Raw genomic sequence first — 26,940 nt, 5'->3', positions numbered from 1 at the left:
TATCTGTCTGTCCCTGTCTGTGCCTAGGAGTGTAGAGGAAAATTTCTTTCTCCTCCTGAGTAGCAAAGTTCTTGTCCAAGGACTAGACTCTTATTATTAAGTACTTTGACCAGGTGTCAGCAAACTTTAACTATAAAGGCTTAGAGAGTGAATATTTTAGGATTTATGGCCATTTGGTTTCTGTTGCAACTCTTAACTCTAGTGGTGTAGCTAGAAAGTAGTCACAGACAATGCATAAAGGAGTAAGCATTTCTGTACAAATAACACTTTATTTATAGACACTAGAATTGGAGTGTCATATAATTTTCATGTCATAAAATATTTTTCCTTCTTTATGTATCAACATTTTTAATCATTTAAAGATGTAAAACTGTTCTTACTTCATAGGCCATGAGAACACACATGCTGCAGGTGGCATTTGGCCTATAGTCCATATTTTACAAGAGACCGACCTAGATCATTGCCTCACCCTGGCTCTGATAAAGAAGAAAGCAGAAAAGAGAAAATTTTTTGAAGTGCAATAGAAAAATACACTAATTTCAATTGCTTAAGGATGTAGCACAGTGAAATGCTCAGTGTCCATGACTCCATTTGGATTGGCCCTGCATTGTTCCCACGGCCTTCAAATTAGTATCTCCTTCTTTAGACATATTAACCAGTGGAGGAATTTTGCTTGGAGCGTAAGTTGTCACAAATACAACCACTTTCATTTTTTCTTACCTTGACATAAAAGAAGTCTGAATTTTGTACTTTACAAAGACAGATTTGAGAAACTACTAGAGCTTCCATCTTCTCGATTAACACATTCTCAACCAATAAACTTTCCTTTTTACAAAACTGACACTTTTTATTTTGGGTTTTCAGAAGCATCAAGCACATGGACTTTAAATGAGTAACGAGGACAAATACACATAAACTAAGAGGTATAATTCTCCGTGTTGAAAATAAGGCAGGAAGTTTTCCTCCCCTTCTCAGAGAATTTACTTTAGAAAACTTATAATTCTTAACTTGTCCTCTCTTTGAAATGTATTGAAGACATAAATCTTTTCAAAAACCAGATAGGAGTTTTGTCAGCTTTATGAATAGAAATGCCTTTCTAAAGATCCAGGGAGTCATATATCTGAAGTGTAATAACGAGGGAAAATCCTACTCTTACCTCCCACTTTCTATGGGAGAGTAGCAGCCTAATTTTGGTGGAGCCCTTGATCTAAATTGCAAAATTACTTGCTAGCCTAACTCTTTGGAGGTATGTTTTAACTCTGGATAGAGCTTCTTAACTAATATAACTGGTCACCCCTACCTAAAGATAGAATGAACTATGTGTGACAAATGATGCTATCCAGTGCTCTTACTTGAGGACTAGTTATCATTCATCTAGAAAATATGTGTGATTCTGCTTGACTATGTAAAAGGATGAGATTTCTTCAGTCTCTTCAATCTCCTCATAGGCTGCCTGTGATGTGCATCACATTCTAGTTTCATGTTTATTCAATAATAAAAGAGTTGCTCTTACTACCTTTGTGGAGAGAATTTTTTCAAATTTATTTTTCCAACACTGTCACCCATTTACTATATTACTACTAGATACACTGTTATACAGAGTAGTAATGAATGTTATAAAGGTCAGGAGTGTCTAGGGAAAAACATCTCTTCATGTAGCAGTGAAGTAGGAAATAAATATCTTTTTAACATTGTTCTCAAGAATTCAGACATTACATTCACAAAATAAAGTTAGTGGTCCCTCATATGATTCCCATACCATCTTGGAAATGAGTTTTCAACAGAGTTTGCTAAAATCATACATTTATTAATTTGTTTTCTGTCATGTCTGTGAGCTGCTTGCAAGAAATGAGCATTGAGCACATTACTTAGCATAAGCAGGGGTCACTACACTGTCATGGAAATGACAAACAAATGAAATAAATAATTTCATCTTTACAGTGTATTTTACATATATGCTAATAAGTAATTTTTTTGTGTAGAGTAGCTTGTGTTAGTTTTTATTTATTTTCAAGTATAAGAAATTTAAATTTCAATAAATTTTTAATTACCAAAATCCAAAAATTAATCTAAAAATGATCAATTGACAATACTATATTCATGTGTAATATAATTTCATATACATTCTCAACTAAAATTTTTGTATATATAAAGTATTTAACTGTGACTATCAAATTATAGAAACTTAAAGCAAAAATAATATATAATATGTATATCGTTTACAAAATACAAAATATTAATTTTACATGAGGTAATGATAATCCATATTATTTTATAATATTAAGTGTTTTTAAATTATCTAGTAAGATATTTATCTAGAGAAATATTTATGAGAAAAGTTTAGTTAAAACTTTGTAGTGAGAAAATTAATACGGTTGCCTATAAGGGAGGAAAAGTAATTTTTTTTCTCTACCCTTCTGGGTTCCTGGCTTAGATTCCCTAGTAATAAAAAACAGATTAACAGGTAAAAAGCAAACAGAACTTTAATAACATATGTATGTCATATGTACATGAGAGATACTCAGGAATCCTGAGTAACTTTCTGAAATGGCCCAAGCCACCACCTTAATTACTATTTCCAGCTAAACACAAAATATGTTGGGGGTGGAAAAGTCAGTTATGAGACATTATCAGAAAAAGTAAGGTAAACATGGGTAAGGTTATAATGCAGATTTAGGTCATTACCTTCTCTATTGTTTATAGTTTCTAGAAATTTAGTCATCCTTTTCCTCATACAAGATTTCCCTTATGAATATAAATGCCCCTTACAAAGGTTAATTTTTACTAGGTTTTCAGAGCTTTTACTTTGTCTTCTATTTTTTAAAAAAACAATCAGTTTAAGATAATCCTTACCGACAAAAAAAAAAAAAAAAAGAGAAAGAAAAGAAAAGAACCACATAACTAAACCTGACAAGCTCAGAGCAGGCCTGCATGGCGAGCTTTACGAGCTTTACAAACTAAAGTAACCACATAGGATGGTCTGAAGTGAAAGCTTCCTTCTGAAAAAGGAGTCATGGTGGGTAGTCATGTCTTTAGGCTGGTATCTTTTTTGACAAAGGTAAATTTTTACCTTAACTAAGCCTCCTGTTGTCTTTTAAAATATAATATACCATACCTTTGGGATGTCAGAGTAATCTCCTTTTTCTAGAATCTCAGGGAATAATTTCTCATCAAGTCTTACACCATGTAACCCCTCCTCATCACTATCTTGTTGCCAAAATATCACATATCTCTGCTGTAACTTAATTGTTAACTATCCTGTTCTCACCAATGTAAAAGAAGTATTTGTCTATTTTACTTTTTAGCCATTCTAGGAGATTTCCTCCTGCTTTGCTTTCTCCTGACTCCTTAATCTACCACTGATTAATCTCATGTAACTCTCTTTATGCATTCTTGCTATACTGTATAAAATAAATTGTAAAATTGCCATTCTTCAAAGCATTTTTCTTAATACATTGAGATTTTGCTTACTTACAATTGTCATCAGTTTGGCTCAGATAAACTCATAATTCTTTTTTTTTTTTTTTTTACAGAGACCGAGAGTCAGAGAGAGGGATAGACAGGACAGACAGACAGAACGGAGAGATGAGAAGCATCAATCAATAGTTTTTCGTTGCGTGTTGCAACACCTTGGCTGTTCATTGATTGCTTTCTCATATATGTCTTGACCGGGGCCTTCAGCAGACTGAGGAGCCACTGCGCCACTTCAGCCACAGGTGTTGTAAAGTACCAAAAACTACAGAATTAATATTAATATTTTAAGAGGCTTCAAGAACATTTTATTAATTTGGGTTAAGGTGTGCAGGGAAATTGTGAGAATAGTCTCTGTTCTGTGTGACTGGCATAACCAGGATGGCCCTTGGCATTGTATTATAAATGCAAAGGGAAGGAAAACGGAGTCCCAGACATTCAACCACACCTGTGGGGAAAGGAGTGAATGGCTAGCCAGGTGCAGGAAGAGAAAAGCCAAAATAAACCTTCTCTTACAGCAATGAGCCATTTGCGGGCATTTGTCCCAACGGAAACTACCTCTCCTATGTAAATGTATGTGGTTAATACGTATGACTCTGGGCAGAGAGTTGGCGGATGAACACTAGAAAATATAGGAATGCCTTTTAATATGTAAAGAGACATCTTTCTACCATTGTGTTGACTCATAAATTTTGTTTTCTCCAAAATGATGTATGGCTTGCAAATTGAACGTGGTCCTATCATGTTAAAGGACATATGACTATAACCAATAGCGGTAAGGGGCTCCTAATTACAATTTTTGCTTCTGTACTTCCCACTTACAAAACTATAAAAACTCGGTAGAACAAAGGGCCAGCGTGCTCTCCCCTCAGACTTCTGTAGGAGTTGCCGCCTCTTGGCCAAGCTAGACAATAAAGCTTTGGTGTGTAATCGATGGAATTTGTTCGTGTCTTCAATGTTTTGGGTCCCTCCGGATTAGGTTTAACAAGACCGAGTAACCCCTTGCTGGAGCCAGTGACCTTGGGCTCAAGCCAGTGAGCTTTTGCTCCAACCAGATGAGCCTGTGCTCCAGTTGGAGACCTTGGGGTCTCAAACCTGGATCTTCCACATTCCAGTCCTATGCTTTATCCACTGTGCCACCACCTGGTCAAGCTAAACTCATAATTATTTACAGGTTTGGGCATTTTCTTTTCTTTTCTTTTCTTTTTTTTTTTTTGTGACAGAGACAGAAAGGGTCAGAAAGAAGGACAGACAGACAGGAAGGGAGAGAGATGAGAAGTATCAATTCTTCGTTGCGATTCCTTAGTTGTCCATTGATTGCTTTCTCATATGTGCCTTGACCAGGGGGCTACAGCAGACCGAGTGACCCCTTGCTTGAGCCAGCGACCTTGGGCTCAAGCTGGTGAGCTTTTGCTCAAACCAGATGAGACTGCACTCAAGCTGGCAACCTCGGGGGTCTCGAACCTGGGTCCTCCCGTCCCAGTACGATGCTCTATCCACTGCGCCACCGCCTGGTCAGATGGTTTGGACATTTTCTACATAGACATCTCTATACCAACAAAGTGTATTTTGAGGTAGCAAATTCTGTTCCTCTTCGTGCTTATGCTCGTTTCTCTTATTATTTGTACTGTAATTTTTATCTATTTAAAATTACAAAAAACCTGATACAGTTTTCATAAGTGACATGGATATGTTTAAAAGAATTCCAAAAAGCTTTAAAATCTTAAAAATTTTAATAGAAACACTTGAACCTAAAAATACAAGATCATACATACATATTTCACTATATCTTCCTTTATATTTGGATATTAATATTTTAGAGTTATTTTATCACAAATTTTAGCTGATTAGTTACACATATTTATTTTCTATACAGGTTTTCTGTTTGTTTGTTTTTTTTCAAATCTTATATGATGTAATTGATAATTTGAACACCGTAGTCTCTTTTTGGGTAATTAGTTTGAACAAAAACAGGGGTTTAAACAAGTTCAATGATCAAAAGTAACATCATAGGGTGATCTGACTATAAATTACTAACTGGGCAGGTCATTGTGGGTAGACATGCTCCAGGCCTAAAACTTCTTTATTAAAGGATTTCAAGGAAGCCCTATCCATTGCTCTTGTGTATCGAGGTTAAAACACCTTTGAAATGCCAGAAATAATTTCAGGATGTAAGAACCCTCAAAGGGGCACATAAATTTACCAATCCTATAACTTACTTTCTCCCACCTTCATGTAATCTTACTTAGTTCTTTTCTGAATTCCAATCCTATTAAAGGAACTGCAACACTGTCATTCTCTGGAGCATTGGAGATCTTGCCATGTTGTCAGTTTGGCTCAACTAAACTCATAAAAATTCTTTACAGGTTTATAAATTTCTTACATTTTCACCAGTATTTCTCAGGAGATTGCACTAATACCTCTGTTATTATGCAGTCTATTGTTCCAGTATCCACGAGAAACTTGCAAATGTCATCTTTTTAATTGTATTTTAACCGTAAGTTTTTGTTTTATTGGACTTTAACATGCAAGATGAAAAGAAAATCAGTACTACCACATTTGGAGGTTTGGAAATGATTATAATAATTTATAAATAATTTTAAACTGTATTATTACTATTATTGTTACCATTAATAGTTATCATTAGAACTAAAAATGTTTGTGGAATATTCTAAGATTTCAACGTGCTACTTATAAAAATAAGTTATAGTTCAGGGATACCAATGTAATTAAAATTAAACTATATTTTGGAAAAAAACTGATATTTTTTCAAAAAAATATTTGTGCTATTTCCTATGCTTCTTATACTTAAATATGCATTATTAATTTAAAAGCCAAATAGTGAATGTTCAGTTCTTAGCAAAAATTTTATCTCACAGGGGAATCTTTAATGTAGTTGAATTAACAATTGACAGAGTCAAGTTTCAAGATTCCTAGATTACAGTCATGGCAAGGTAGGTGGTAAGTCTTGAAAATAATTTTCCATGTGACCATAGTGGACAGTTTTTTTTTCAGGAAATAATACGATGATATCTGTTCTCTTTATCTCATATAGACTTGAACTTCACTGTCCAAATTGCTTCAGTGTCCTCATACAATAAATTAGGTGCACAAACTCAGTGCATGCAATATAAATAGTATTAGGCTAATATGATCCACACATAAAAATAGTTGGTTGAATGCAGCAAATTTGTTTGGAGAAAATTTCTCTCAGGAAGAAAAAATACTTATACATAAAAATGTTGGTAAATTTATTAGCCAGGTTTTAAATATAACCACCACCAAACTTTATTGTTTAAAAAATAGACATATGGGCCCTGGCCAGGTTACTGAGTGAATAGAGTATCATCCCAGCACACCGAGATGGCAGCTGGTTCAATCCCTGGTCAGGAAACATAGGAGAAACCATCAGTGAGTACATAACTAAATGGAATGAGTTGATAGTTCTCTCTCTCACTCTTTTTCTTTCTCTTTTCATTCTCTCTGCCTCCCTTCACCCTCTTCCTTCCTCATTTTCTCTCACAAATCAATGGGGAAAAATAGACATATATTGTATCACATTATCTTTTTCTCTATACTTTAATTTTTTTAAGTGAGAAGAAGGAATATAGTGAGACAATTTCCCACATGTGCCCCAGCTGGCATTCACTGGGAAACCCCCATCTGAGCTCGATGTTCAGACCAGCTCAGGGAGATGCTTGAACTAATAGAGTCACTGGCTGTGAGAGGGGGAGAGAGAAGGGGAGAAGTAGGGGAAGGGGAGTAGATGGTCACTTCTCATGTGTGCCCTGACTGGGCATAAAACCCAGAATGTCTTTATGCCATGCTGACACTCTATTCATTGAGCCAGCCTGCTAGGGACTATTCTTTAAAATTTCAAGAATAAGTTATATTCCTTAGTTATTTGATGTTATATGTATATTCTATATTTTGGAGAAAATACATATGCAGAAGAAATTGAATATTCTAAACACTATTAAACTGTACACTTACAAATAGTTAAAATGATAATTTTTATGTTATGTATTTTTCTATATATATATATCATATATATCATATATATATTTAAATAATTGATACTTCCATAGCATCTTATTTTTGCAATGACATTGTTTTACTAAAAAAAAAATTTATGACTAAAAGATTTGACCATATATATGTACATGTTAGGAAACTTCAGATTTACTAACAGTTTCTTGACACAAACTATTTATTAATATTTTATTTGATTTTTTGAACACTTTACCACTTAATAATAAAACTTAATTCCATGATTTATACCAATGCAGAATGAGAAATATTTTGTCTTTTTAAGATTCTGCACAATTAATAGCAATTTCATATGGGATGTTTGAGTTCTAAGCACCAATGTTAATTGTTTTGAGTGACTACAGACTAAAAAAAATAAATATCTGTGTAAGAATGATATTATGGAGGATATAAACTAAAGTTTTGATAGAAATATATATTACCTGAATTTTGAAAAGTCAAGCAATAAAAATTACCTAGCTCTCTTGATTGAGGAAACATAACACTGATAAAAGCAAAGTTTCTATCATTTATTAATTGTATTTAAAATTTACATGGATATATTAAGGACATTATGTAATATTTCCACTTTATGCCTTGAACAATTACAAACATTTGGAATAAAATAATGTGCACATTGATGTAACAAGTTTGAAAAGTGGGGAATGAGATTCTGAAGTCTGCCTTCATTTTAACAATGACCATTAACACTCCAATTAAATAGATCATAGATCTCTTTCAAAATTCTAATTTTTTTAATAAACAAAATTCTAAAGGATTTCAACATGCAATGGATATATATATATACATATATAAACATTCATAATAACTAGTTTCCATGCTTACACTGAACTCAAAATAAGGCAAAAGCCCATAATTGTGCTGATTCTTTGGCTCAGTGTGTTCAAAAAGTAAAGCAATGTGATAAGACTAATGAAAACAATCCTTTGTGTTTGCCAGCTTCAGATTGCTAATATAGGTGCAATAAACTTCAACCATAGCCTCCGATGACATATGCAGCTTTGATTAGCAAGATAGTTCGTCTTTTGAATACATGAGACAAGCATGAATCTGTTTCTCTGCCCTTGCAGCTTAGGAAAGGGAGGAAGAAACATTTCTGTTTTAACAAAACATCATTCTGCCTCCTTGTATGACCACATCTGATTAGGAAAATAGTAAAACAATTGGATTCCGTCAAATGAAAATATCATGTCTGCTACATTTGGCAACTTATTGGTAATTGCCACAGATTACAAAACAATTGTAAATCATAAAATTATTCATGTCACAAATATCAATCTCTCCTTTTAATTGCCCAAGAAAAACAAGCTTTTGGTAACTCTAGTTATTTGTATGTTATAATACATAGCAAATTACCAATTACCATTCCTGAACTAATACAGGAGCTGATATTGTTCCTATAGCAGTGAGACATTTTCTTGTTTTCTATAATTTGGTTTAATCTACCTCTTTTGACATCATTACATGAATCTACAGAAATCCTTGTTCTTGAAGATTTTGAATAATCAGGAAGTTCTCATTCTTGCCTTCTGATATAAAAATAAGCACTTCAGCAAATAAAATCTCTCCAAATAAAAATAAGTCAAGGTTGTTTGATGACTACTACACAGGCACCTGCTCTTCCAATATTCAAGGAAGCCATCTGTTGAAAAGATTAAACACAGTTGAAGAAAAAAGTTATTTTTTTTGAAAAATATACACATTTTAATACATTTAAAACATTTATCTGCATGTAATTATATATTTTTATATTTGAAAATTTAGCCAGAAATAATACAATAAAAATGAAAACAATAAAAATGGCACTTACAAAAAAAGAAATAATTTACATATTAAAAATTTTAAAACCTGTAATCACTTATGAAGTTTTTAATAAAAGTAATAAGATATTTAATGATTCTTAGTTAAATAAAGCTATTATGGAAATTTTCAACAAATATTTATTCTGGAGCATGCATAGACATATTTATAAAGATATTTTATAATGATAGGTTGGAATACATTTTAGCTGAAATATCTATTACACTTACTGAAATCATTTTGAAGTTATTTCCCCTGATATAATACTGAATTAAATGTTATTCATTCATTCTAAATAAAGACATTTGCATTTCCCTAATAACTAATGAAGCTGAGCATTTTTTCATATATCTGTTGGCCTTTTGTATCTCTTCCTGGGAGAAGTGTCTATTCATTAGTTATTAGGGAAATGCAAATCAAAACTACAATGAGATACCACCTCACACCTGTTAGATTAGCTATGATCAACAAGACGGGTAATAGCAAATGTTGGAGAGGCTGTGGAGAAAAAGGAACCCTCATTCACTGTTGGTGGGACTGTAAGGTAGTACAACCATTATGGAGGAAAGTATGGTGGTTCCTCAAAAAACTGCAAATAGAACTACCTTATGACCCAGCAATCCCTCTACTGGGTATATACCCCCAAAACTCAGAAACATTGATACGTGAAGACACATGTAGCCCCATGTTCATTGCAGCACTGTTCACAGTGGCCAAGACATGGAAACAACCAAAAAGCCCTTCAATAGAAGACTGGATAAAGAAGATGTGGCAAATATACACTATGGAATACTACTCAGCCATAAGAAACGATGACATCAGATCATTTACAGCAAAATGGTGGGATCTTGATAACATTATAAGGAGTGAAATAAGTAAATCAGAAAAAAACAAGAACTACATGATTCCATACATTAGTGGAACATAAAAATGAGACTAAGAGACATGGACAAGAGTGTGGTGGTTACCAGGGGTGGGGGGAGGGAGGACAGGGGGAGAGTTAGGGGGAGGGGGAGGGGCACAGAGAACTAGATAGAAGGTGGCGAAGGACAATCTGACTTTGGGCGAGGGGTATGCAACATAATTTAATGACAAAATAACCTAGACATGTTTTCTTTGAATATATGTACCCTGATTTATTAATGTCATCCCATTACCATTAATAAAAATTTATTTAAAAAAAAAAAAATAAATAAATAAATAAATAAAGACATACAATGAAGTAACTTCAATATTTTGTCATAAATAGGCCATAATTACCATTGATATATAACTTATTTTAAAATTCACCTTATGACAGTCATTTTGTTCAGAACTGAGATTTAAAAAAAATCATAGTGAATAAGAAATTGGCTTGTAATATATTGTAAACAGTAACTTTTACAAAGTTGTAATGGAAATTTATTCCATGGAGGTAAGCCAAGATTATAATAATTTGAGTTTTTTAATATCAATGATTTTTATTACAGTTTTCTAAGAATAATTCATACACATAAAAATGTCAGCATAGACTAGGAATTGCTGGATATTATTTCAACCTGAAAAGAGAGTGAATAAAATGTAAGAAATAAAATAGCTAAGAGCATAATAACCTCAGATAACATATATTATCTTATTGATTAACAAAAAAATGGTCTTACTTTCCAAATATAAAAATTACCACCATTATCTACTAGTTCTTCACATGTACCAATTGCTTCTTGCCTTTTTGTATGTTAAAAAAACTTCTTATATGATTTTATTCTTTTCACTTAATGCATTAGTTTTTTAAAAAGCTATTTTAAGGTAATATTTCTTGCCTTTATTATTATTAATTACTCAAAAGGAGAGGAGGAAAGGGGCATGTGAATATATTCATAGTGTACTGTGTGTTAAGAGTAATTTTTATAGTTACTACAATCATCTTCATAATTTCATCATTCATTGTTATCTCCATATGACAGGTATGTGAATGGAGTGTCAAGAAACATTTTTTAAATCCCACAGCATTGACCTATACAAACTGAAATGTATCTGACTCCATAGTGCACACCCTTTGCATTGTCTCTCTTTTAGTCGCCAATCATTTTCAAGTGTTGTTTGACATCACTGTCATATAAAGAACTTTTTTTTAAATTTTAATAATTTTATTTTTTTAATGGAGTGACATCAATAAATCAGGATACATATATTCAAAGATATTTTGTCCAGGTTATCTTGTCGTTCAATTATGTTGCATACCCATCACCCAAAGTCAGATTGTCCTCTGTCACCTTCTATCTAGTTTTCTTTGTGCCCTTCCCCCTCCTCCTTCTCCTCTCCCTCTCCCCCCTCCCCCCATAACCACCACACTCTTATCAATGTCTCTTAGTCTCACTTTTATGTCCCACCTATGTATGGAATAATGCAGTTTCTGTTTTTTTCTGATTTACTTATTTCACTTCATATAATGTTATCAAGATCCCGCCATTTTGCTGTAAGTGATCCGATGTCATCATTTCTTATGGCTGAGTAGTATTCCACAAAATATATGTGCTCAAGTCTTACTGTTGTATAGAAATGGGATGATCTTTGGGTAGTCATATTTTTTGCAGTTTCCAATATAGTCTCTAATGTTTTCTTTTAATACTGAGAAATACTGTGCATAGTTTTTAGACAATGTACTGATGAAATAACTTCACTTTATAACTATATCTACATCTATATCTCTATACATGCATATAAGTACATGTAAAAATTAATTTGTGATTTTTATCCCAAAACTGTGCTCTTCCTTGTACATTTCCTGTCTCAGCGAATGACACTACTCTGCTCAAAAGAGAAACCTAGAGAACATCTGTGACCCTTAGTTGTACCTCATTCAAATTTTTCCACCTTAGAGTGGATTGGTAAGAGATTTGCCTAAGATATTTCTCTGATTTCAATCTTGTTTTCCTTTAGCCATTTTTTACATTCTTTCCAGTTTGATCATTTAAAAAGATAATTCTGATTGATTTTTCTCCCTGTTTAAAATTCTTTATTAACTAGCCTTCAGTCTGATTGTGAAGTCACAATGCTATATTATGGTTTCTTTCCCTAGATCATAAACACCCTGTTTATCTCCCCAAACTCATTGTTCACCATTTTATTTATTTCAATGAAATATTCCATGTGTTCACTTTCCTGTGGTTCATGATAAATCCTGTTTCTTAAACTAAACCACTCTTCATATTTTCATCTGTCAGTCCTAATTCTACATATCATTTTCTAAAGATTTCTTGTACTCAACACACTTCATCTTTACCACAAAATTTATCGTGCTATTTTAAACATTTGATATATTCTACATGAAAACATTTAAAATGTCCAAGAGAACTTTCCTTTTTCCCTGTTAATGCTATTTTATCTTATTCAATATATATTATATATACATATTCAATATATATGTTTTTAAAATCTCTCCTGTTTTCTCTTCAGGGATATACCTTTCAGCATTAGATAATAAACTGAAAATTTTGGCAACAAAACCAATTAGAAAAAAGCAACCGAAGATGTAGATATTTTACCAGGCTTCTCTGGAACTCATTTACAATATCTTATAAATCTAATGTGTGCAAATAAACTAAACCCATGCACAAGAGAGCAAAATGATTTGCACCAATAATTCTGAATTTATGTGAGAAACATTCACATATATCTTACCCCATGTCAGACCCTGTGCTAGTCTCTCTCAACATGACATTAAATGCCTCACTACCTTGGTTTATTTACAGCTGCTGGTAGGTGCAGCATGACAGCACTATGACCATATACCAAGAAATAACATGAAAAGGTGATTTTTCCAGGCTAGGGGATATGAAATAAAACTCTTTTATTTTGTTTTTTTAGGGTGTGGGGGGATTGTTTTTTATTTGTTTATTTGTTTTGTATTATTGAAACATAGTTTTTTCAAGCCAAATGCAAGAAATAAACAGTATTAAATAACAAAGTCAAATTTATTTGAAACACACATACATATACATTCATGCATGCATCTGTTCTCTGTAAAACTATCTAAGACATGCATCTGGTCATTGCTCCTAATTTTCATTATTTTTAATAACTAACTTGAGGAGTTTTCAAAAAATACATTCTTGGAATTTTAAAAATATACTTTGCTTGTTTATTTTAATACTTATCCATTTAGGGGCACCAATGACAAATTGGATAAGCAATTTATTTTGCCCATTTATAGGCTAGATGAAGGGAAAGTGATATACATTATTCATATAATACAGCATTTTTTTTTCTAGTGGCCTGCAATTGTGAAAATTGTCAAAGGGATTTCATGTGGGTCTGCTCGTAGTCCCTCAAGAATCTTAAAATATAAGTAATAAGAACTTACAGAGGCAAAATCTTAATTTAAGAGCTTTAATATTAATGTTTATTATACTAAAATTATAAAAATTTTATACCCTTTGCCATTTGTAAGATATTATATGATCCAAAAGAGTGTTATAAAATACAGATGAGAAAAAGTGGTCTTTGGCAGGCTTTTACCTATTATTATTACATATATGATTTTTATTTCTATTTCAAAGGAATGATAAATATAATGGCTCATTATTATAAATATATAATAAACATATTATACTATATCATTTATATGAAATTAAACATTCTTTATTTAAAGTTCATTTGTAAAAATGGCTCAGTTAAAATACATACCATTGAACAGATATATTTCTTTAGAAAATCAATAGTCATTAATTCATACAGTGTTGTTTTGTAAACACAGGATGCAGAAAGGTAAAAATTTAAAAATACATCCTCTAATATATATTTTAGTTCAGTAATTAAATATTAGCTTCTTTTATGTTTTGCTCTTTGGAGGAAGAATGATTCTTCTCTCACAATTAAAGTAAAATCAAAAAATTGCAAGACCTAGTTCTTCAAATAGTTCCCCTTCTTTCCTTCATTCTACCTTCTTTCTTCCTCCTTAGCAGATTTTATCTATCCTCATTGGAATCAGAGTCTGCCATAAGGAAGAGTAAGATTCAGAAGGCCAGATACCTTAGCCCGTCCATTAGGAATTATGTTTGTAATTAAACACAGCCTATCTAAATATTGTGTTTGAACACATATTTAAACATGGACAATCAAGGGAGTTATAAATTTACTTCAATCAGGGTTCAAGTTTTTCAACTGAAATTTAATAAATTTTTGTGACCAAAATATAAACTCTTTACCCTCTGAGAAACTTAAAGAGAGGAGGTTATTATTCTACTTCAACTATATAAAAAGTTTGCAATTCTCCTGTACCCAATATGAAGAGGTTTTGCATGTTTGTTTATTTGCACAGTAATTCGCTTTAAGTTTTCTGATAAAGGAGAAAAATAATAGAGATATTGAGAGATTGGAAAGGAAAGAAGGGGGAAAAAAGGAGAAATTGAACACGAGGACACAAAATCTGAGAATATTATATCCATTCCCATCATTGCAAGCAACTTGATAGTAGCTACGTATATAGCATAAGGTATTTTCACTATAATTAATTTGTTCTGTCCTCCTTTTCCTTCAACACTCATACAAACCAACACAAATCTTCTAGCTATATGACTAGAATGGGAGCTGTTCTAGTATGAGCTTAAGTCTAACAACCATGGATATTCAAGGGACAAATAGTTCATCTAAGATCAGTCAATCATTTCATTCCATCTTCTCAGCCAAAGCGATTGTCCAAGGGTGAGTGCTTTATACATGAAAGAGCATTCAGAGCCCTTTGGTGTTTGTTTCTTATTTAACAAATACTTATGTTTTTCTTTTTTAAAATTTAGGTACACAATTTTACAATGAATTATTTATATATTGTATTTTGTATATTTACTTCCCCAAATCAACTTTCCTTCTATCACCATTTATTCTCTCTTTATCCTCTTATTTTCTGTTTATGGTTATGAGTATTGTTACTTGGACTTTCCACCCCTTGGAAAATATCTCTGCAAAAATAACAATGGACCTAACATAGTCAAGCAAAAATGGGATGCAGATTGTTGATTTCTGCAGCCTTTCATTATCTTATTCTAGTTATTTTAAAAATCAAATATTCTGAATTTTGTACACAAAAACATGATGAACTCTTTGCAAGTGAACATTATAAACTAAAGTAATCACTTTGGGTTCAGATTAATTTGACTAAGTATATTATTTATGTACTTCTCTTCTTTAAAGGAAATAAATTCTTATATTTGAAGTAAATTATGGTGGCAACAACCTTACCTGTGTCCACTCATTAGTTTGTGGATCATAGGATTCCATGGTATTGAGGTATGTCTGCCCATCATAGCCACCAACAGCATATAATTTGTCACCCAGGAGACAAACTCCAACAGCATCTCTGGGCATACTCAAAGGAGCCACCATGGTCCATGTGTCTGTTTTTGGGTCATATCTAAAATGTAAGAACAATGGGACATATTCTAATCACGTTCATCTTTCACCATATGGATGATACCCATTCAAAAACATTCCATGAAAATAAAAGTAGTTTGTTTTTTTTAACTGAAAGCCGAATTGTTTGAGCAGGTGTTCAAGAACGAATATCCACAATGTGAGATTCTCTAAATTTTAAGAAATTTTAAAAATATACCTAGACTTTTATTCAGATAGAGTAAGTTTACAAAATTAATATAATTTTTTTCAATGAAGAAGTCACATACATAAATAACTATTTACTATAGTATGAACAAAGTACTATGGTAACAAAACAGAAGTAATTGTTAACAAATCTGAGAGAATTATGGAATAGTTCACATACAAGTTGAAACTACCATTAAGTCAGGTTTGCAAAGCTAGCCTAAGTTTGCTATGAGTAAGAAGTTTCTGTAAAAAAAAAAACTGAAGTGTTAACAAAAATGCATTATCAGTTTTAAGGAAGCAGGTGTAAAATGTGGCTAAGTTTAAGAATGTTTGAAAAAGCAGAGTGGCCTGACCTGTGGTGGCACAGTGGATAAAGCATCGACCTGGAAATGCTGAGGTCGCCGGTTCGAAACCCTGGGCTTGCCTGGTCAAGGCACATATGGGAGTTGATGCTTCCAGCTCCTCTCCCCTTCTCTCTCTCTGTCTCTCTTCTCTCTCTCTGTCTCTCTCTGTCTCTCTCTGTCTCTCTCTCTCTCTCTCCTCTCTAAAATGAATAAATAAAGAAATAGAAAAAATATAGAAAAAGCAGAGTGCCTAAAAACGTGTAGTTGTTTGTTTGCTTGTTTTTTAAATCAACTTATGGATGTTTGATTCCCAGAGTAATTAGGTGCTTTATGTTTACTCAATAGGAAAACAGGGGGGCTCTGAAACCTGGGAAAATAATTATAGCATGAACAGAACTATGTTTTAGTGACACTACTCAGGATTCCCCATTGGTGAATTGGCAAATCAAGCAAATAAAGCAAGGGTTTCAAGTTATTATTGAATTTAAACAAAAAATTGATATAATTTTCAGAAAGTTTGATTACCACACATTACATATATGTATATAAATATGCATATATATGCATATAAATACTCTTTTAAATACTTATTATATTTTAAGTGGCAAAAATCTGAAGAATACTTTGGTGAATGAGTTTTACTTTAACTAAGAATAAATAACCACTCTTTTGCCTTTAATCTGCAACTATAGGTTCGGATAAAGAAATAAGAAAGCTAGTGAGAACCCAGTAGAGTAAAAGCAGAAAGAAAACTAAATTAAAAAAATATTCTAAACCCAGTAAATATATTCTTTGTTGTTTTTCTACTCCAGTCTTGTTTTTCACCAGCTAAAATTTTCAACCCACAGACTCTTAAAACAAAGAAAGAAATGAACACACACACACACACACACACAAAAAAAAAAAAAAAAAAAAAAAAAAAAAAAAACAAGCCAAAAAACTCATCTGTAGTTTATTGGAAATAAAGAAGGCTGTTATAAAAGAAATGAATGGAAGGACTGCCAGGATCTGGAATTCATATGTCATAGAGATATTCACATTACTCAAGATGTTACATGCAATTACACTCTGTGGTTGAAGGAGTTGTGACAGTCTTGGTGATATATATTAAATTTGAAATAAATTGGATGCCTGCAAAAACAGGTCCATCTTAAAGCATAGGCTGTCTAGCAAATAAAAATTCAATTTTACATGTAGCAATAAATAAATACAATCATCATAAAAAGACACAGAGACATATAGACACACAAACACACAATCTATGACATCAAATTCCTCTTTAAAATATTTAACTTGTACCACGAACATTTAAAAATGTATATATATATACACACACATATATATATACACACACATTTATATATATATACACACACACACATTTAAATAAATAGCAAAAAAGTAAAGAGGGTAGAAAATACACTACAAAAAATCAAATAGTACAATCTATAAAGTAGAATGTATACAGGATAACTGCCTGATTTTTTCAATTAAAAAATGTAGTAAGAAGTAAATAAGAAGTAACTTATAAATTGAGATTTAAAAGCAGAAAAAAATAGGCCCTGGCTGGGTTGCTCAGGGAATAGATCATACTCCTGGAGAACCAAGGTCATGGGTTTGATCACCAGTCTGGACGGTACGAGGAGCAATAAATGAGTGTACAACTAAAATGGAACAATTAAGTGGAACAAGGTGATGCTTCTCTTTCTCTCTCTCTCCCTCCCTTCCTCCCTCTCCTTTGTCTCTATTTCTCTCCCCACCTTCTCTCTCTGTGTTGTTCAAATCAATGAAAAACATAAAAACATAACAAAATAGAGCATACCTTACTTGGATCCCAATTCAAACTAATTATTAAAACATGTTTGAGACATGGAAATTTTAATTCTGGGCATTAGATTTTAATAAGACATAACTGAAGTGTCTGTTAGTTGTGCTAAAGACATTGTGATTATGTTAAAATATAAAGTACTAATTATTTTTTATTTTTTTATTTTTTCTCTGGGATGAAATCGGAAATATTTTCAGCTAAAATGACATCTTTAAAATTTTCTTTAAAATAATACTTCAGGGAGGAAAAGGACAGTGAAGGAGAAAGAATAAAACAAAAACAACAAATTGGTAATGGTTGTTGAAGTTGGGTGATGTGTTCAGGGGAGTATGTTGCATTGTTTACCTTTTGTTTGTCAGTAAATTTTTATAGTGAAAAGAAGAATATGTAATATATTTATACTTTAATTTCAGTGAACAGTAAACACTCTTTTATTTTATTCATTCTTCTACAGAATCCAGCCTGGCTTTTGTCACAATCAATTCACTTAAATAGCTATTTCTGAAGTCATATTTTAGTCTTCATTTAATTTTTATTTAGCTCTATAGGATTCTTTCCAGCCACTGTCTACAGAACAGACATTGTTTATCACTTTGATAAAAGGCAGAAGAACCAAGAAAACAGCTAACAGTATAACCCTAAGCAATAGTAAATGAATTACTGAAACCTCAAGTGAACCTTGAATATCAAAACAATTCTCAAATACTCATATTTCAGGGTAAAATGAAAACAAACTAGGATGTGTTATATTTAAGTACATATTTAAAGATAATATTCTACATTTAGGAATAAGTATCATTTCCTTTATATTTTACAAAATTCCTAAAGGGAATTTTTAAAAATTTAGTGCATTATTTTATAAAAATTAAATCTTTGAATTAGATGTACTTGTCATGAGTAGTAGGTAACATACTTTACATGTGTAATAACATTTTTTTAATTCATATCTGGTAATATTGACCATATTTAAATTTATAAATTTGTTGGAAACAAAACACAACAAAACGGGAGTACAACCTTCCTTCCTCCCAATCAATACTTTCTCTCTGATATTTAAAAACTAATCACATAAATTCAAAATTAGCTACTAGCAATTATGCTTGTTCTCATTTTAATAGCTCAGAACTGACTTTCCTGTATTCAGAATTTTATAGATGAACTTCTCAGCTTGGGGATATACAAAATTGTTACCCCCTCAAAAATAGTAACATTTTTAGCTTAGGAAAGGATTCACAGATATACAAGCATTTTTCAAACAATTCCTAACACTGAACTCTGTCACTGTCAGTTCTTGTTTTTGACAAAAATTAGTTCTAAGCATTTTGGAGAATGGATCTGTGGTTTTCTGTTCATTTAAACAATAAAAGGGCTGTGGCTATCTTTTATATTTATGCTCTCTCCCTTTCCTACATTTCACCTTGCCCTTCATGGTCAGAGTGTGAGCTCGGGATCAGGGACTCTATTAGAAGTTTATAGCCTCAGGCACGAGAATATATACACTGTGGCTAAAACTGGCTCTAAAGAGAAACCTTGCTGAAGGCAAATGGCAGTCACAGAACAAAAGTTAGTTTCTCATTGAAAATCCCTATTGTAACTTTGAGGTACCTTTAATTTTTAATCATAGTCATTTCTATAGCTTAAGGATAATAATTTATTTTAAAATATTTAAAGGGAAATTTTAAAGTATAAAAATATATTTTGATTACAAATAGAATTGAAAATGTCCATTTTTCTAAATGTATATGGGCTATAGTCATCTAGAAACCAAACAACACAACATAGAAGTGCTTTGTAGCAAGGTATGTTTTCTTGTAAAACAAAATAAATAGAAAACAAAGAAAAAAAAATAGAACAGCTCTGATAAAGAGTATTTAGGTTTCTAATAAATAAATTATACAATCTATATTGGCATTAATTTTAATAAATTATTTATGAATTATAAAGGACAATAATTGTGGTAAAAAATAAACATTTTTTGCCTGACCAGGTAGGTGGTGGTGCAGTGGATGGAGCATCAGACTGGGACACGGAGGACCCAGGTTTGAGACCCTGAGTTTGCCAGCTTGAGCGTGGGCTCATCTGGTTTGAGCAAGGCTCACAAGCTTGGGCCCAAAGTCTCTGGCTTGAGCAAGGGGCCCCTCAGTCTTCTGTGCCACCCCCAAGGGCACATGTGGGAAAGCAATCAATGAACAACTAAGGTACCGCAATGAAGAATTGATGCTTCTCATCTCTCTCCCTTACTGTCTGTCTGTCCCTCTCTCTGACTCTCTGTCTCTGTCACAAAAAAATAAATGAATAAATAAATAAAAAATAAACATTCTTATTTTTCTTATAAAGAAAATTGACATCTTACAAGGTATCATGAAATTATCAGTCAAAATAATTTTATAATTATTCTTAGTATCTGTTTCTTCCAAGGGTTCTCAGGATTTAGGCCCCATTTTATTTTTATTTAAATTATAAGATTAAATTTTAATGAATGCAGACCCACAATCACAATTTATAAGTGTTTATAATTTAATAAATACCGCATTAAACATATAAGTCAATTTAGAGTACAATTCATGTTTTTATAATTTTTAATTTTCTAATCTCCTAAAAGATGCATTTCCATCTATTTATTTAGAACTTTTCTCAATATTTTTTAAAAATTTCCTTTCAATGTATTACATATGCATTGTGAAATTTATTACTAGATATTTTTATCTATTTTTACCAGTAATTTATCTTATTTTATTTTTATTTTTTAATTTAGTGAGAGGGAGGGAGGCAGAGACAGACTTCTGGATGCGCCCAGACTGGGATCCACCCAGCAAGCCCACTAGGAGGTGATGCTCTGCCCATCAGGGGCTCTTGCTCTGTTGCAAACAGAGCCATTTTTTGGCACCTGAGGCAGAGACCATGGAGCCATCCTCAGCACCTAGGGCCAAGTTGCTGCAATCCAGCCATGGCTGCAGAAGGGAGAAGAGAGAGAGAGAGAGAGAGAGAGAGAGAAGTGAGAGGGGAAGGAGAAGGGGTGGAGAAGCAGATGGACACTTCTTTTGTGTGCCCTGACCGGGAATTGAACCTGGAACAGTCACACGCTGGGCTGACACTTGACCACTGAGCCAACCATCCAGGGCCTTTACCAGTTATTTTTATACATTAGTTTTGTCATTTATTGTTTACAGGTGGGAATACAATTTTATATATTGACTGAGTCTATAGCAACGTTATTAATTCACTCATTATCTAATATAGTTTCTACTTAAATTCTGAATAGATTATCATTAAATATTTATAATGCAAGATTAAATATTGACAGCTTTATTTATTCCTTTTCAGTTGTTACTATCTTTCTCTTTATTGCCTTATTCCTTTTATAGGCTAGTTACTCTATTAAAATGTTGAATAACAGTGGTATTGCAAATCACATTTTTTTTATTGTAATGAAAATTTCACAATAAAATATTTTAATATCAGACCATTAATTTTTGTATTAATTTCTTTTCCAAATTTGTTGAGACATTATTATAATAAATGTTTAGTTTTAGCATTACTTTTGAATATATTCAGATGTTATTATTTTTATTTTATTATTTATTTTATTTAGTGAGAGGAGGGGAAGCAGAGAGACCCCTGCCTGCATCCTGACCAGGTTCCACCTGGCAAGCTGACCAGGAGGCAACGCTTTGTCCACCTGGGGCACTGCTCTCCTGTTCAGCAACCAAGCTCCTCTTTAACGCCTGAAGTTGAGGCCCTCATGGAGCCATCCTCATTGCCCAGGGCCAACTTGCTCCAAATGAGCGATGGTTTCAGAGAAGGAGAGAAAGAAAGAGAGTGAGAGAGGGAAAGAAAAGAGAGGGGGTAGTGGAGAAGCAGATTTATTGGGACAAATCTCCTGTGTGCCCTGACTGGGAATCGAACACTGACATCTGCCCATAGGCTGGGCCAATGCCCCACCACTGAGCAAATTAGCGAAGGTTCAGATGTTTATTTTATTACTGTATTGAGTTATACTGATTAACATTTTTCTGTTAAAGAGTCTAGTATTTCAAGAATCAACTCAAATTTGTTGAGAGACATCCTTTTTATTTATAGCTTAGTTTGATTTGCTAATGTTTCTTTTGGATATTTTTAACTATGCTTATGAGATAGTTTAGCCAGCATTATTTTTCTTTCTCTTGTTTCTTTTTGTATAATATTTCTAAGGCAATATTTTTTTCTGTAATTTGTTTATTTTGGCTAACAATTCAAGTAATTATATAAACATATTCAAACAGTCTCTTTATAAAGTGTGCATAATATACAGTAAAGTCTAATTTTTGATTTCTTATATAGGCACTTTTTCTCTTTCTTTTATTGACAGTCTAGCAAGTAGTTCATAACTTTTATTGCAAACATTCAGAGAAACAACTTAGGCTTCTTCTAAATCTTCTCTATTGCATGTTTGTTTTCTATTTTATTGCTTTTATTATTATCATTTCATTTTTGTATTTTTTTTAGTTTTAAAATAACTTCTCAGGATCGAAGCTGATTAAACAAATATATGGAAATGAATAATTTTTTATTTTAATATTTAAATTTTTATTCATTAATTTTAGAGAGAAAGTGAGAAAAACATTAATTTGTTCTTCCACATATTTGTGCTTTTTTTTTTTTTTTTCTGCAAGAAAGAAAGATATAGGACAGAAAGACAGGAATGGAGAGGGATGAGAAGCATTGATTCATAGTTGTTCATTGATTGATTTCTCATATGTACCTTGACAGGGGGGGGCTCCAGCTGAGCCAGTGACCCCTTGCTAAAGCCAAAAAACTTGGGCTCAAGCCAGCAACCTTGAGCTTCAAGCCAGCAACCATGGTGTCATGTCTATGACCCCATGTTCAAGCCGGCCACCTGGGGGTTATGAATCTGGGTCATCAGAATTCCAGGCCAATGATATATCCACTGCACCACTACATGCTACTTGTACATTTATTGGTTGCTTCTTGTATGTACCCTGAGCAGGTATCAAACCCACAACCTTGACTTATTGGGACAAATTTCTAACCAACTGAGCTACCAAGCCAGGGTCAGAATTCAATCATTTTTAAATAAATTATTTAATAGACCTAGCTTTTGCATCACCACAGGTCTGCATGGCTTCTCTGCTTCCATGGGCCTAGCAAGAGAGGTCTTACAGATTATTCACTCTACATGGTGATCAGTGAACCTTGATGTGTTTTGGTGCACCTGTTTCCACCCATCAAGGGACTAGAATGGAATGGCTGCAAATCAGACTGGCTTCTCGAAGGTTGAGAAAGAATTTAAGTTATGTGATCTCAGAGTATTCAAGAAGAAAAGAATTAAAGAAGATGAACATTACATTATTTGTCAGGTGATTGACTACATAGATTGATGAATTAGCTAATAACAAGTAAAGCTATAAAATTAGGATTAAATATAGATGCATATATATATATATATATACTGATCATAAAAATTAGGGGATAATTCAAAATGAATATGAAGCAATAGAAAAAAAAGCTTTTGATTTTTTTTTTTTATTAAACACGAACATCAGAAAAACAAATGACAAGTCAAAGAAAGTTGGTTATGCAAAGAGGATGCAAAACCAACTTTTATTTCATTGGTGAAAATGCACTATATAAAAGGCTGAAAGTACTAGAGAATCTGTATTTTCCCTGATCCCCTAATTTTTCTGATTTTAGGACAAAAAAATTACTTTAAAATATAAATACAATTGTAAATTGTAAGTTTGCTGGCTCTTATCTAATGAAGCAAGCCTCTTAGTGTCATGACTTTGAGAAGTTCCATTCTCACCTCATCATGATGAGCATTGGCCAATGTAACTTTAGCAAGTGTGATGCAAGCAGAAGTTTAATGAATCATTGTGTTGAACACTTCTCTTCTTTGAGCCCCACCATCTGGTGCAATGTCCAAGCCACAAGGAGAGTGTATTAGAGGAGAGCCATGGTGCTCTGGTTAAAGCCTTGGCTAAGCTGTGAGATGACAGCTAGCCCTAACTGTCAGCTCTGTGAGAGAACCATCTGAGAAATTTGAGGCTCCTTTTTCTTAGTTTCTGACTGATTCACGAGATGCTTACTGTATATTTACTCTGTGCCAGAAATTGTGCCAAATAGAGTAATATGGGCATGGAATAGCTACCCTTAATCAGTATCAGCAAACAGAACTTTGTTAAGTGAAAAAAATTCTTGTAAAACAAATAATTTTCTCATTATAATATAGATAATTTACACTAATAAAAACTATTGTGCTTTCAAAGCAAATCTGCATTACGGAAAAATCTGTCGGTACTATAGGAAAAAAGACTGAAGAAAGCAAGAGTGGGTATTACAAAGGCTGGTGTAGGAGGTTCCTATTATTTTGAGACTACTCTCCTACCAGGTCTCATTACTGGGATGCAGATTTGAGGGCAAAGGTGGCCCTGATCTGTTATTAGCCCACAGTGGAACTGATCCTTTCAGCATATTTTCTGACCCATGGTCTGTTTTCTAATTTGTGGTCTTAAAGACGTGTAATTAGATGGGTTCTTTTTACTCTTTCTTCAGTAGATTTTAAGTGCTATGTAGCACAATAAAAAACATATGTCATACAATATTTATTCAATAACTAAACAGATGGGTGTATATGCTTTTTTTTAATGGATTGCTCCTTCTGTGCCTAAATTTGCTATAATTTACCGCATATTTTGGACATTGATTTTTGTCCCCTAAGATGTTTTCAGTAGAGTAAATCTTGGCTAAAAAATAAGGTTTACTTTTCTATCAAGTATTCTAAAGTCCTTATTCATCCTCAGTCTCCGCCTTGTTATCTGCTTTCATTTGAAGTACTAATGTTCTTTGAGTTTAAGACAGTATGACTCTCTACATTTTCTCGTAAACATTATACAACTGTACTTTAACATCACCATTATATAATACCTTTACATTTCCATAATTATTGTCCTATAATAAAATTTGTCCATTTACCTATCCACCTATTTATCTTTAAAATATAGCATGTATACTACTTCTTGCTATTCTTAATAATTTGTTTGCCTATGACTATATACTAAAAAACATTCTTTACATTATAGGTACGAAATAATTCAAGATACCATTATATATTCTGATTTATTGTTGATATACATGTGAAATCACCAATATAAAATATATGTTACAGAAAGTGCAAAAATACTATTAATCTGATACGTAGTGTGTGCTCGAATAAGAATCATGATAATGTCGTGTGGTTCTGCATTACTTAAGCTGCTTATTTCCACTACACTCTTATAATTTAAAATAGCTATGCTTATTTAAATCTAATTTTGCACCATAAATTTATTCCTAGACTGAATTATGTGTGCCTCCATTCATAAACATCATTTCAATATATTATACAGTAATTTTAGAAGAAAATGTATATGAAATATTTTATTAGAAGCATTTATATAATGTATTTGCTATCATTTTTCCCAAGAATTTAGCAATAGAAAAATGTGGTTAAGCTGTCAGTCTATTAGAAGTATTTTTAAAAAATAAATGATTGCATGTTTGTGTATATAAAAATGTACAGAGTAGCAATACAATTAAACAGGTTTCTATATTTTATCTAAGAAGTGGCTTAAGTTTGAACAAATCTTGTTTACTAAAACTATTTCTCGCCATTTGCTTTATTTTTAGTAAAAATAACCTATATCTTTAGGAAAAAGTATCATAAGTGAGAAACAGCACTTTTCTCTCACTGACTGTACATAACACTTAACTACCATTTACAAGCATAAGTATTCAGGATATGTGTGTTTTTTTAATATCAAGAAAGAAATTGGTTTTGTTCATCCATGTGATTAACCAAATATTCTATTCTTCTTCCAGGGAATATTTAGGATACTGTCCTCCTACCCTCATAAAGACTTTGGTGGCCATGTGACTTGTTTATCACATCACATGAAAAAAGAGAATTATATTACTTGCAGGTGGAATCTTTAAGAGAACAATTTACTACTCTGGCTTTTCCTTTTTGAAATAGAGAACAGCAGTGTTAATATTGCAATTTATTTGTCACTCTGGGCACCACAGCAATAACATTATGGAATTGTCATGGAGATATAGAACAAGTAAAAAGAGGACATCATTTTGTTAAGTCATTGAGTTTTGAAGTTATTCGATACAGTAGAATTATTTATCCTATTGCAGTTCATAAAACAATCAACCTCAATATTCTCTATTCTCACTTCCCCATATATGAATACGTATCCTTATGTAATAGGAAACATCGCCATGATTTTTTCTAACTCTTTAATTCTTACTGCATACAATATAATAGTTCTAAATGATGCATGATCATTAAAGAGAACTTAGATACAACCATGCCAGAAAATGTCTGGTGCATTCCTCTTCAGACTTTTTGCATCTGGTCATTTAGGAAGACTTTAAAAAAGACCTATACTTTCTCTATACACCAGGATTATAAACAATATAGCTCTAATTAGTCTGTGTTACATAAAAAAATGTGCAACATAAAAGTCTATAATTCACCCTCAGAGTTTGAAGGAAGTAGTAGCACAAAAAGAATATAATGAAATAGAACAAATAAAATCATCTGATTTTTAAAGAAGGCTTAACAAATATCATTAATTTAAAAATTACTTAAAATTATATTTTAACCAAACTTTTAAAATATGTTAAGGAGAAGTTTAAAGATTACTTTAAAACCTTGTACAAAAATGTAGGGCTTTACATAAATAGTTGAAGAAAAAAAGAAAGAAAGAAAGAAAGGAAGGAAGGAAGGAAGGAAGGAAGGAAGGAAGGAAGGAAGGAAGGAAGGAAGGAAGGAAGGAAGAAAGGAAGGAAGAAATGGAAGAAGGAAGGGGAAAAAACAAGAGAAAA

At 32.5% G+C, this 26,940-nt stretch overlaps 1 protein-coding gene across 1 annotated transcript in view; it reads right to left on the bottom strand.

The window, feature by feature from the left end:
- Window positions 1-8,941: 8,941 nt before the first annotated feature.
- The window catches only part of KLHL1 (kelch like family member 1), a 451,195-nt gene continuing 433,196 nt past the window's right edge, over window positions 8,942-26,940 (bottom strand). Inside the window, exons 10-11 of the mRNA XM_066383706.1 lie at window positions 15,538-15,709; window positions 8,942-9,163 (exon numbers count right to left, since the gene is read on the bottom strand). Of these exons, the coding sequence (XP_066239803.1) occupies window positions 9,104-9,163; window positions 15,538-15,709 (232 nt within the window). The 3' untranslated portion in view covers window positions 8,942-9,103. The remainder of the gene's footprint in view (window positions 9,164-15,537; window positions 15,710-26,940) is intronic.

Source organism: Saccopteryx leptura, chromosome 4 (genome assembly GCF_036850995.1).
Source record: "Saccopteryx leptura isolate mSacLep1 chromosome 4, mSacLep1_pri_phased_curated, whole genome shotgun sequence".
Taxonomy (NCBI): domain Eukaryota; kingdom Metazoa; phylum Chordata; class Mammalia; order Chiroptera; family Emballonuridae; genus Saccopteryx; species Saccopteryx leptura.
This window is presented reverse-complemented; position numbering and strand designations above follow the sequence as displayed.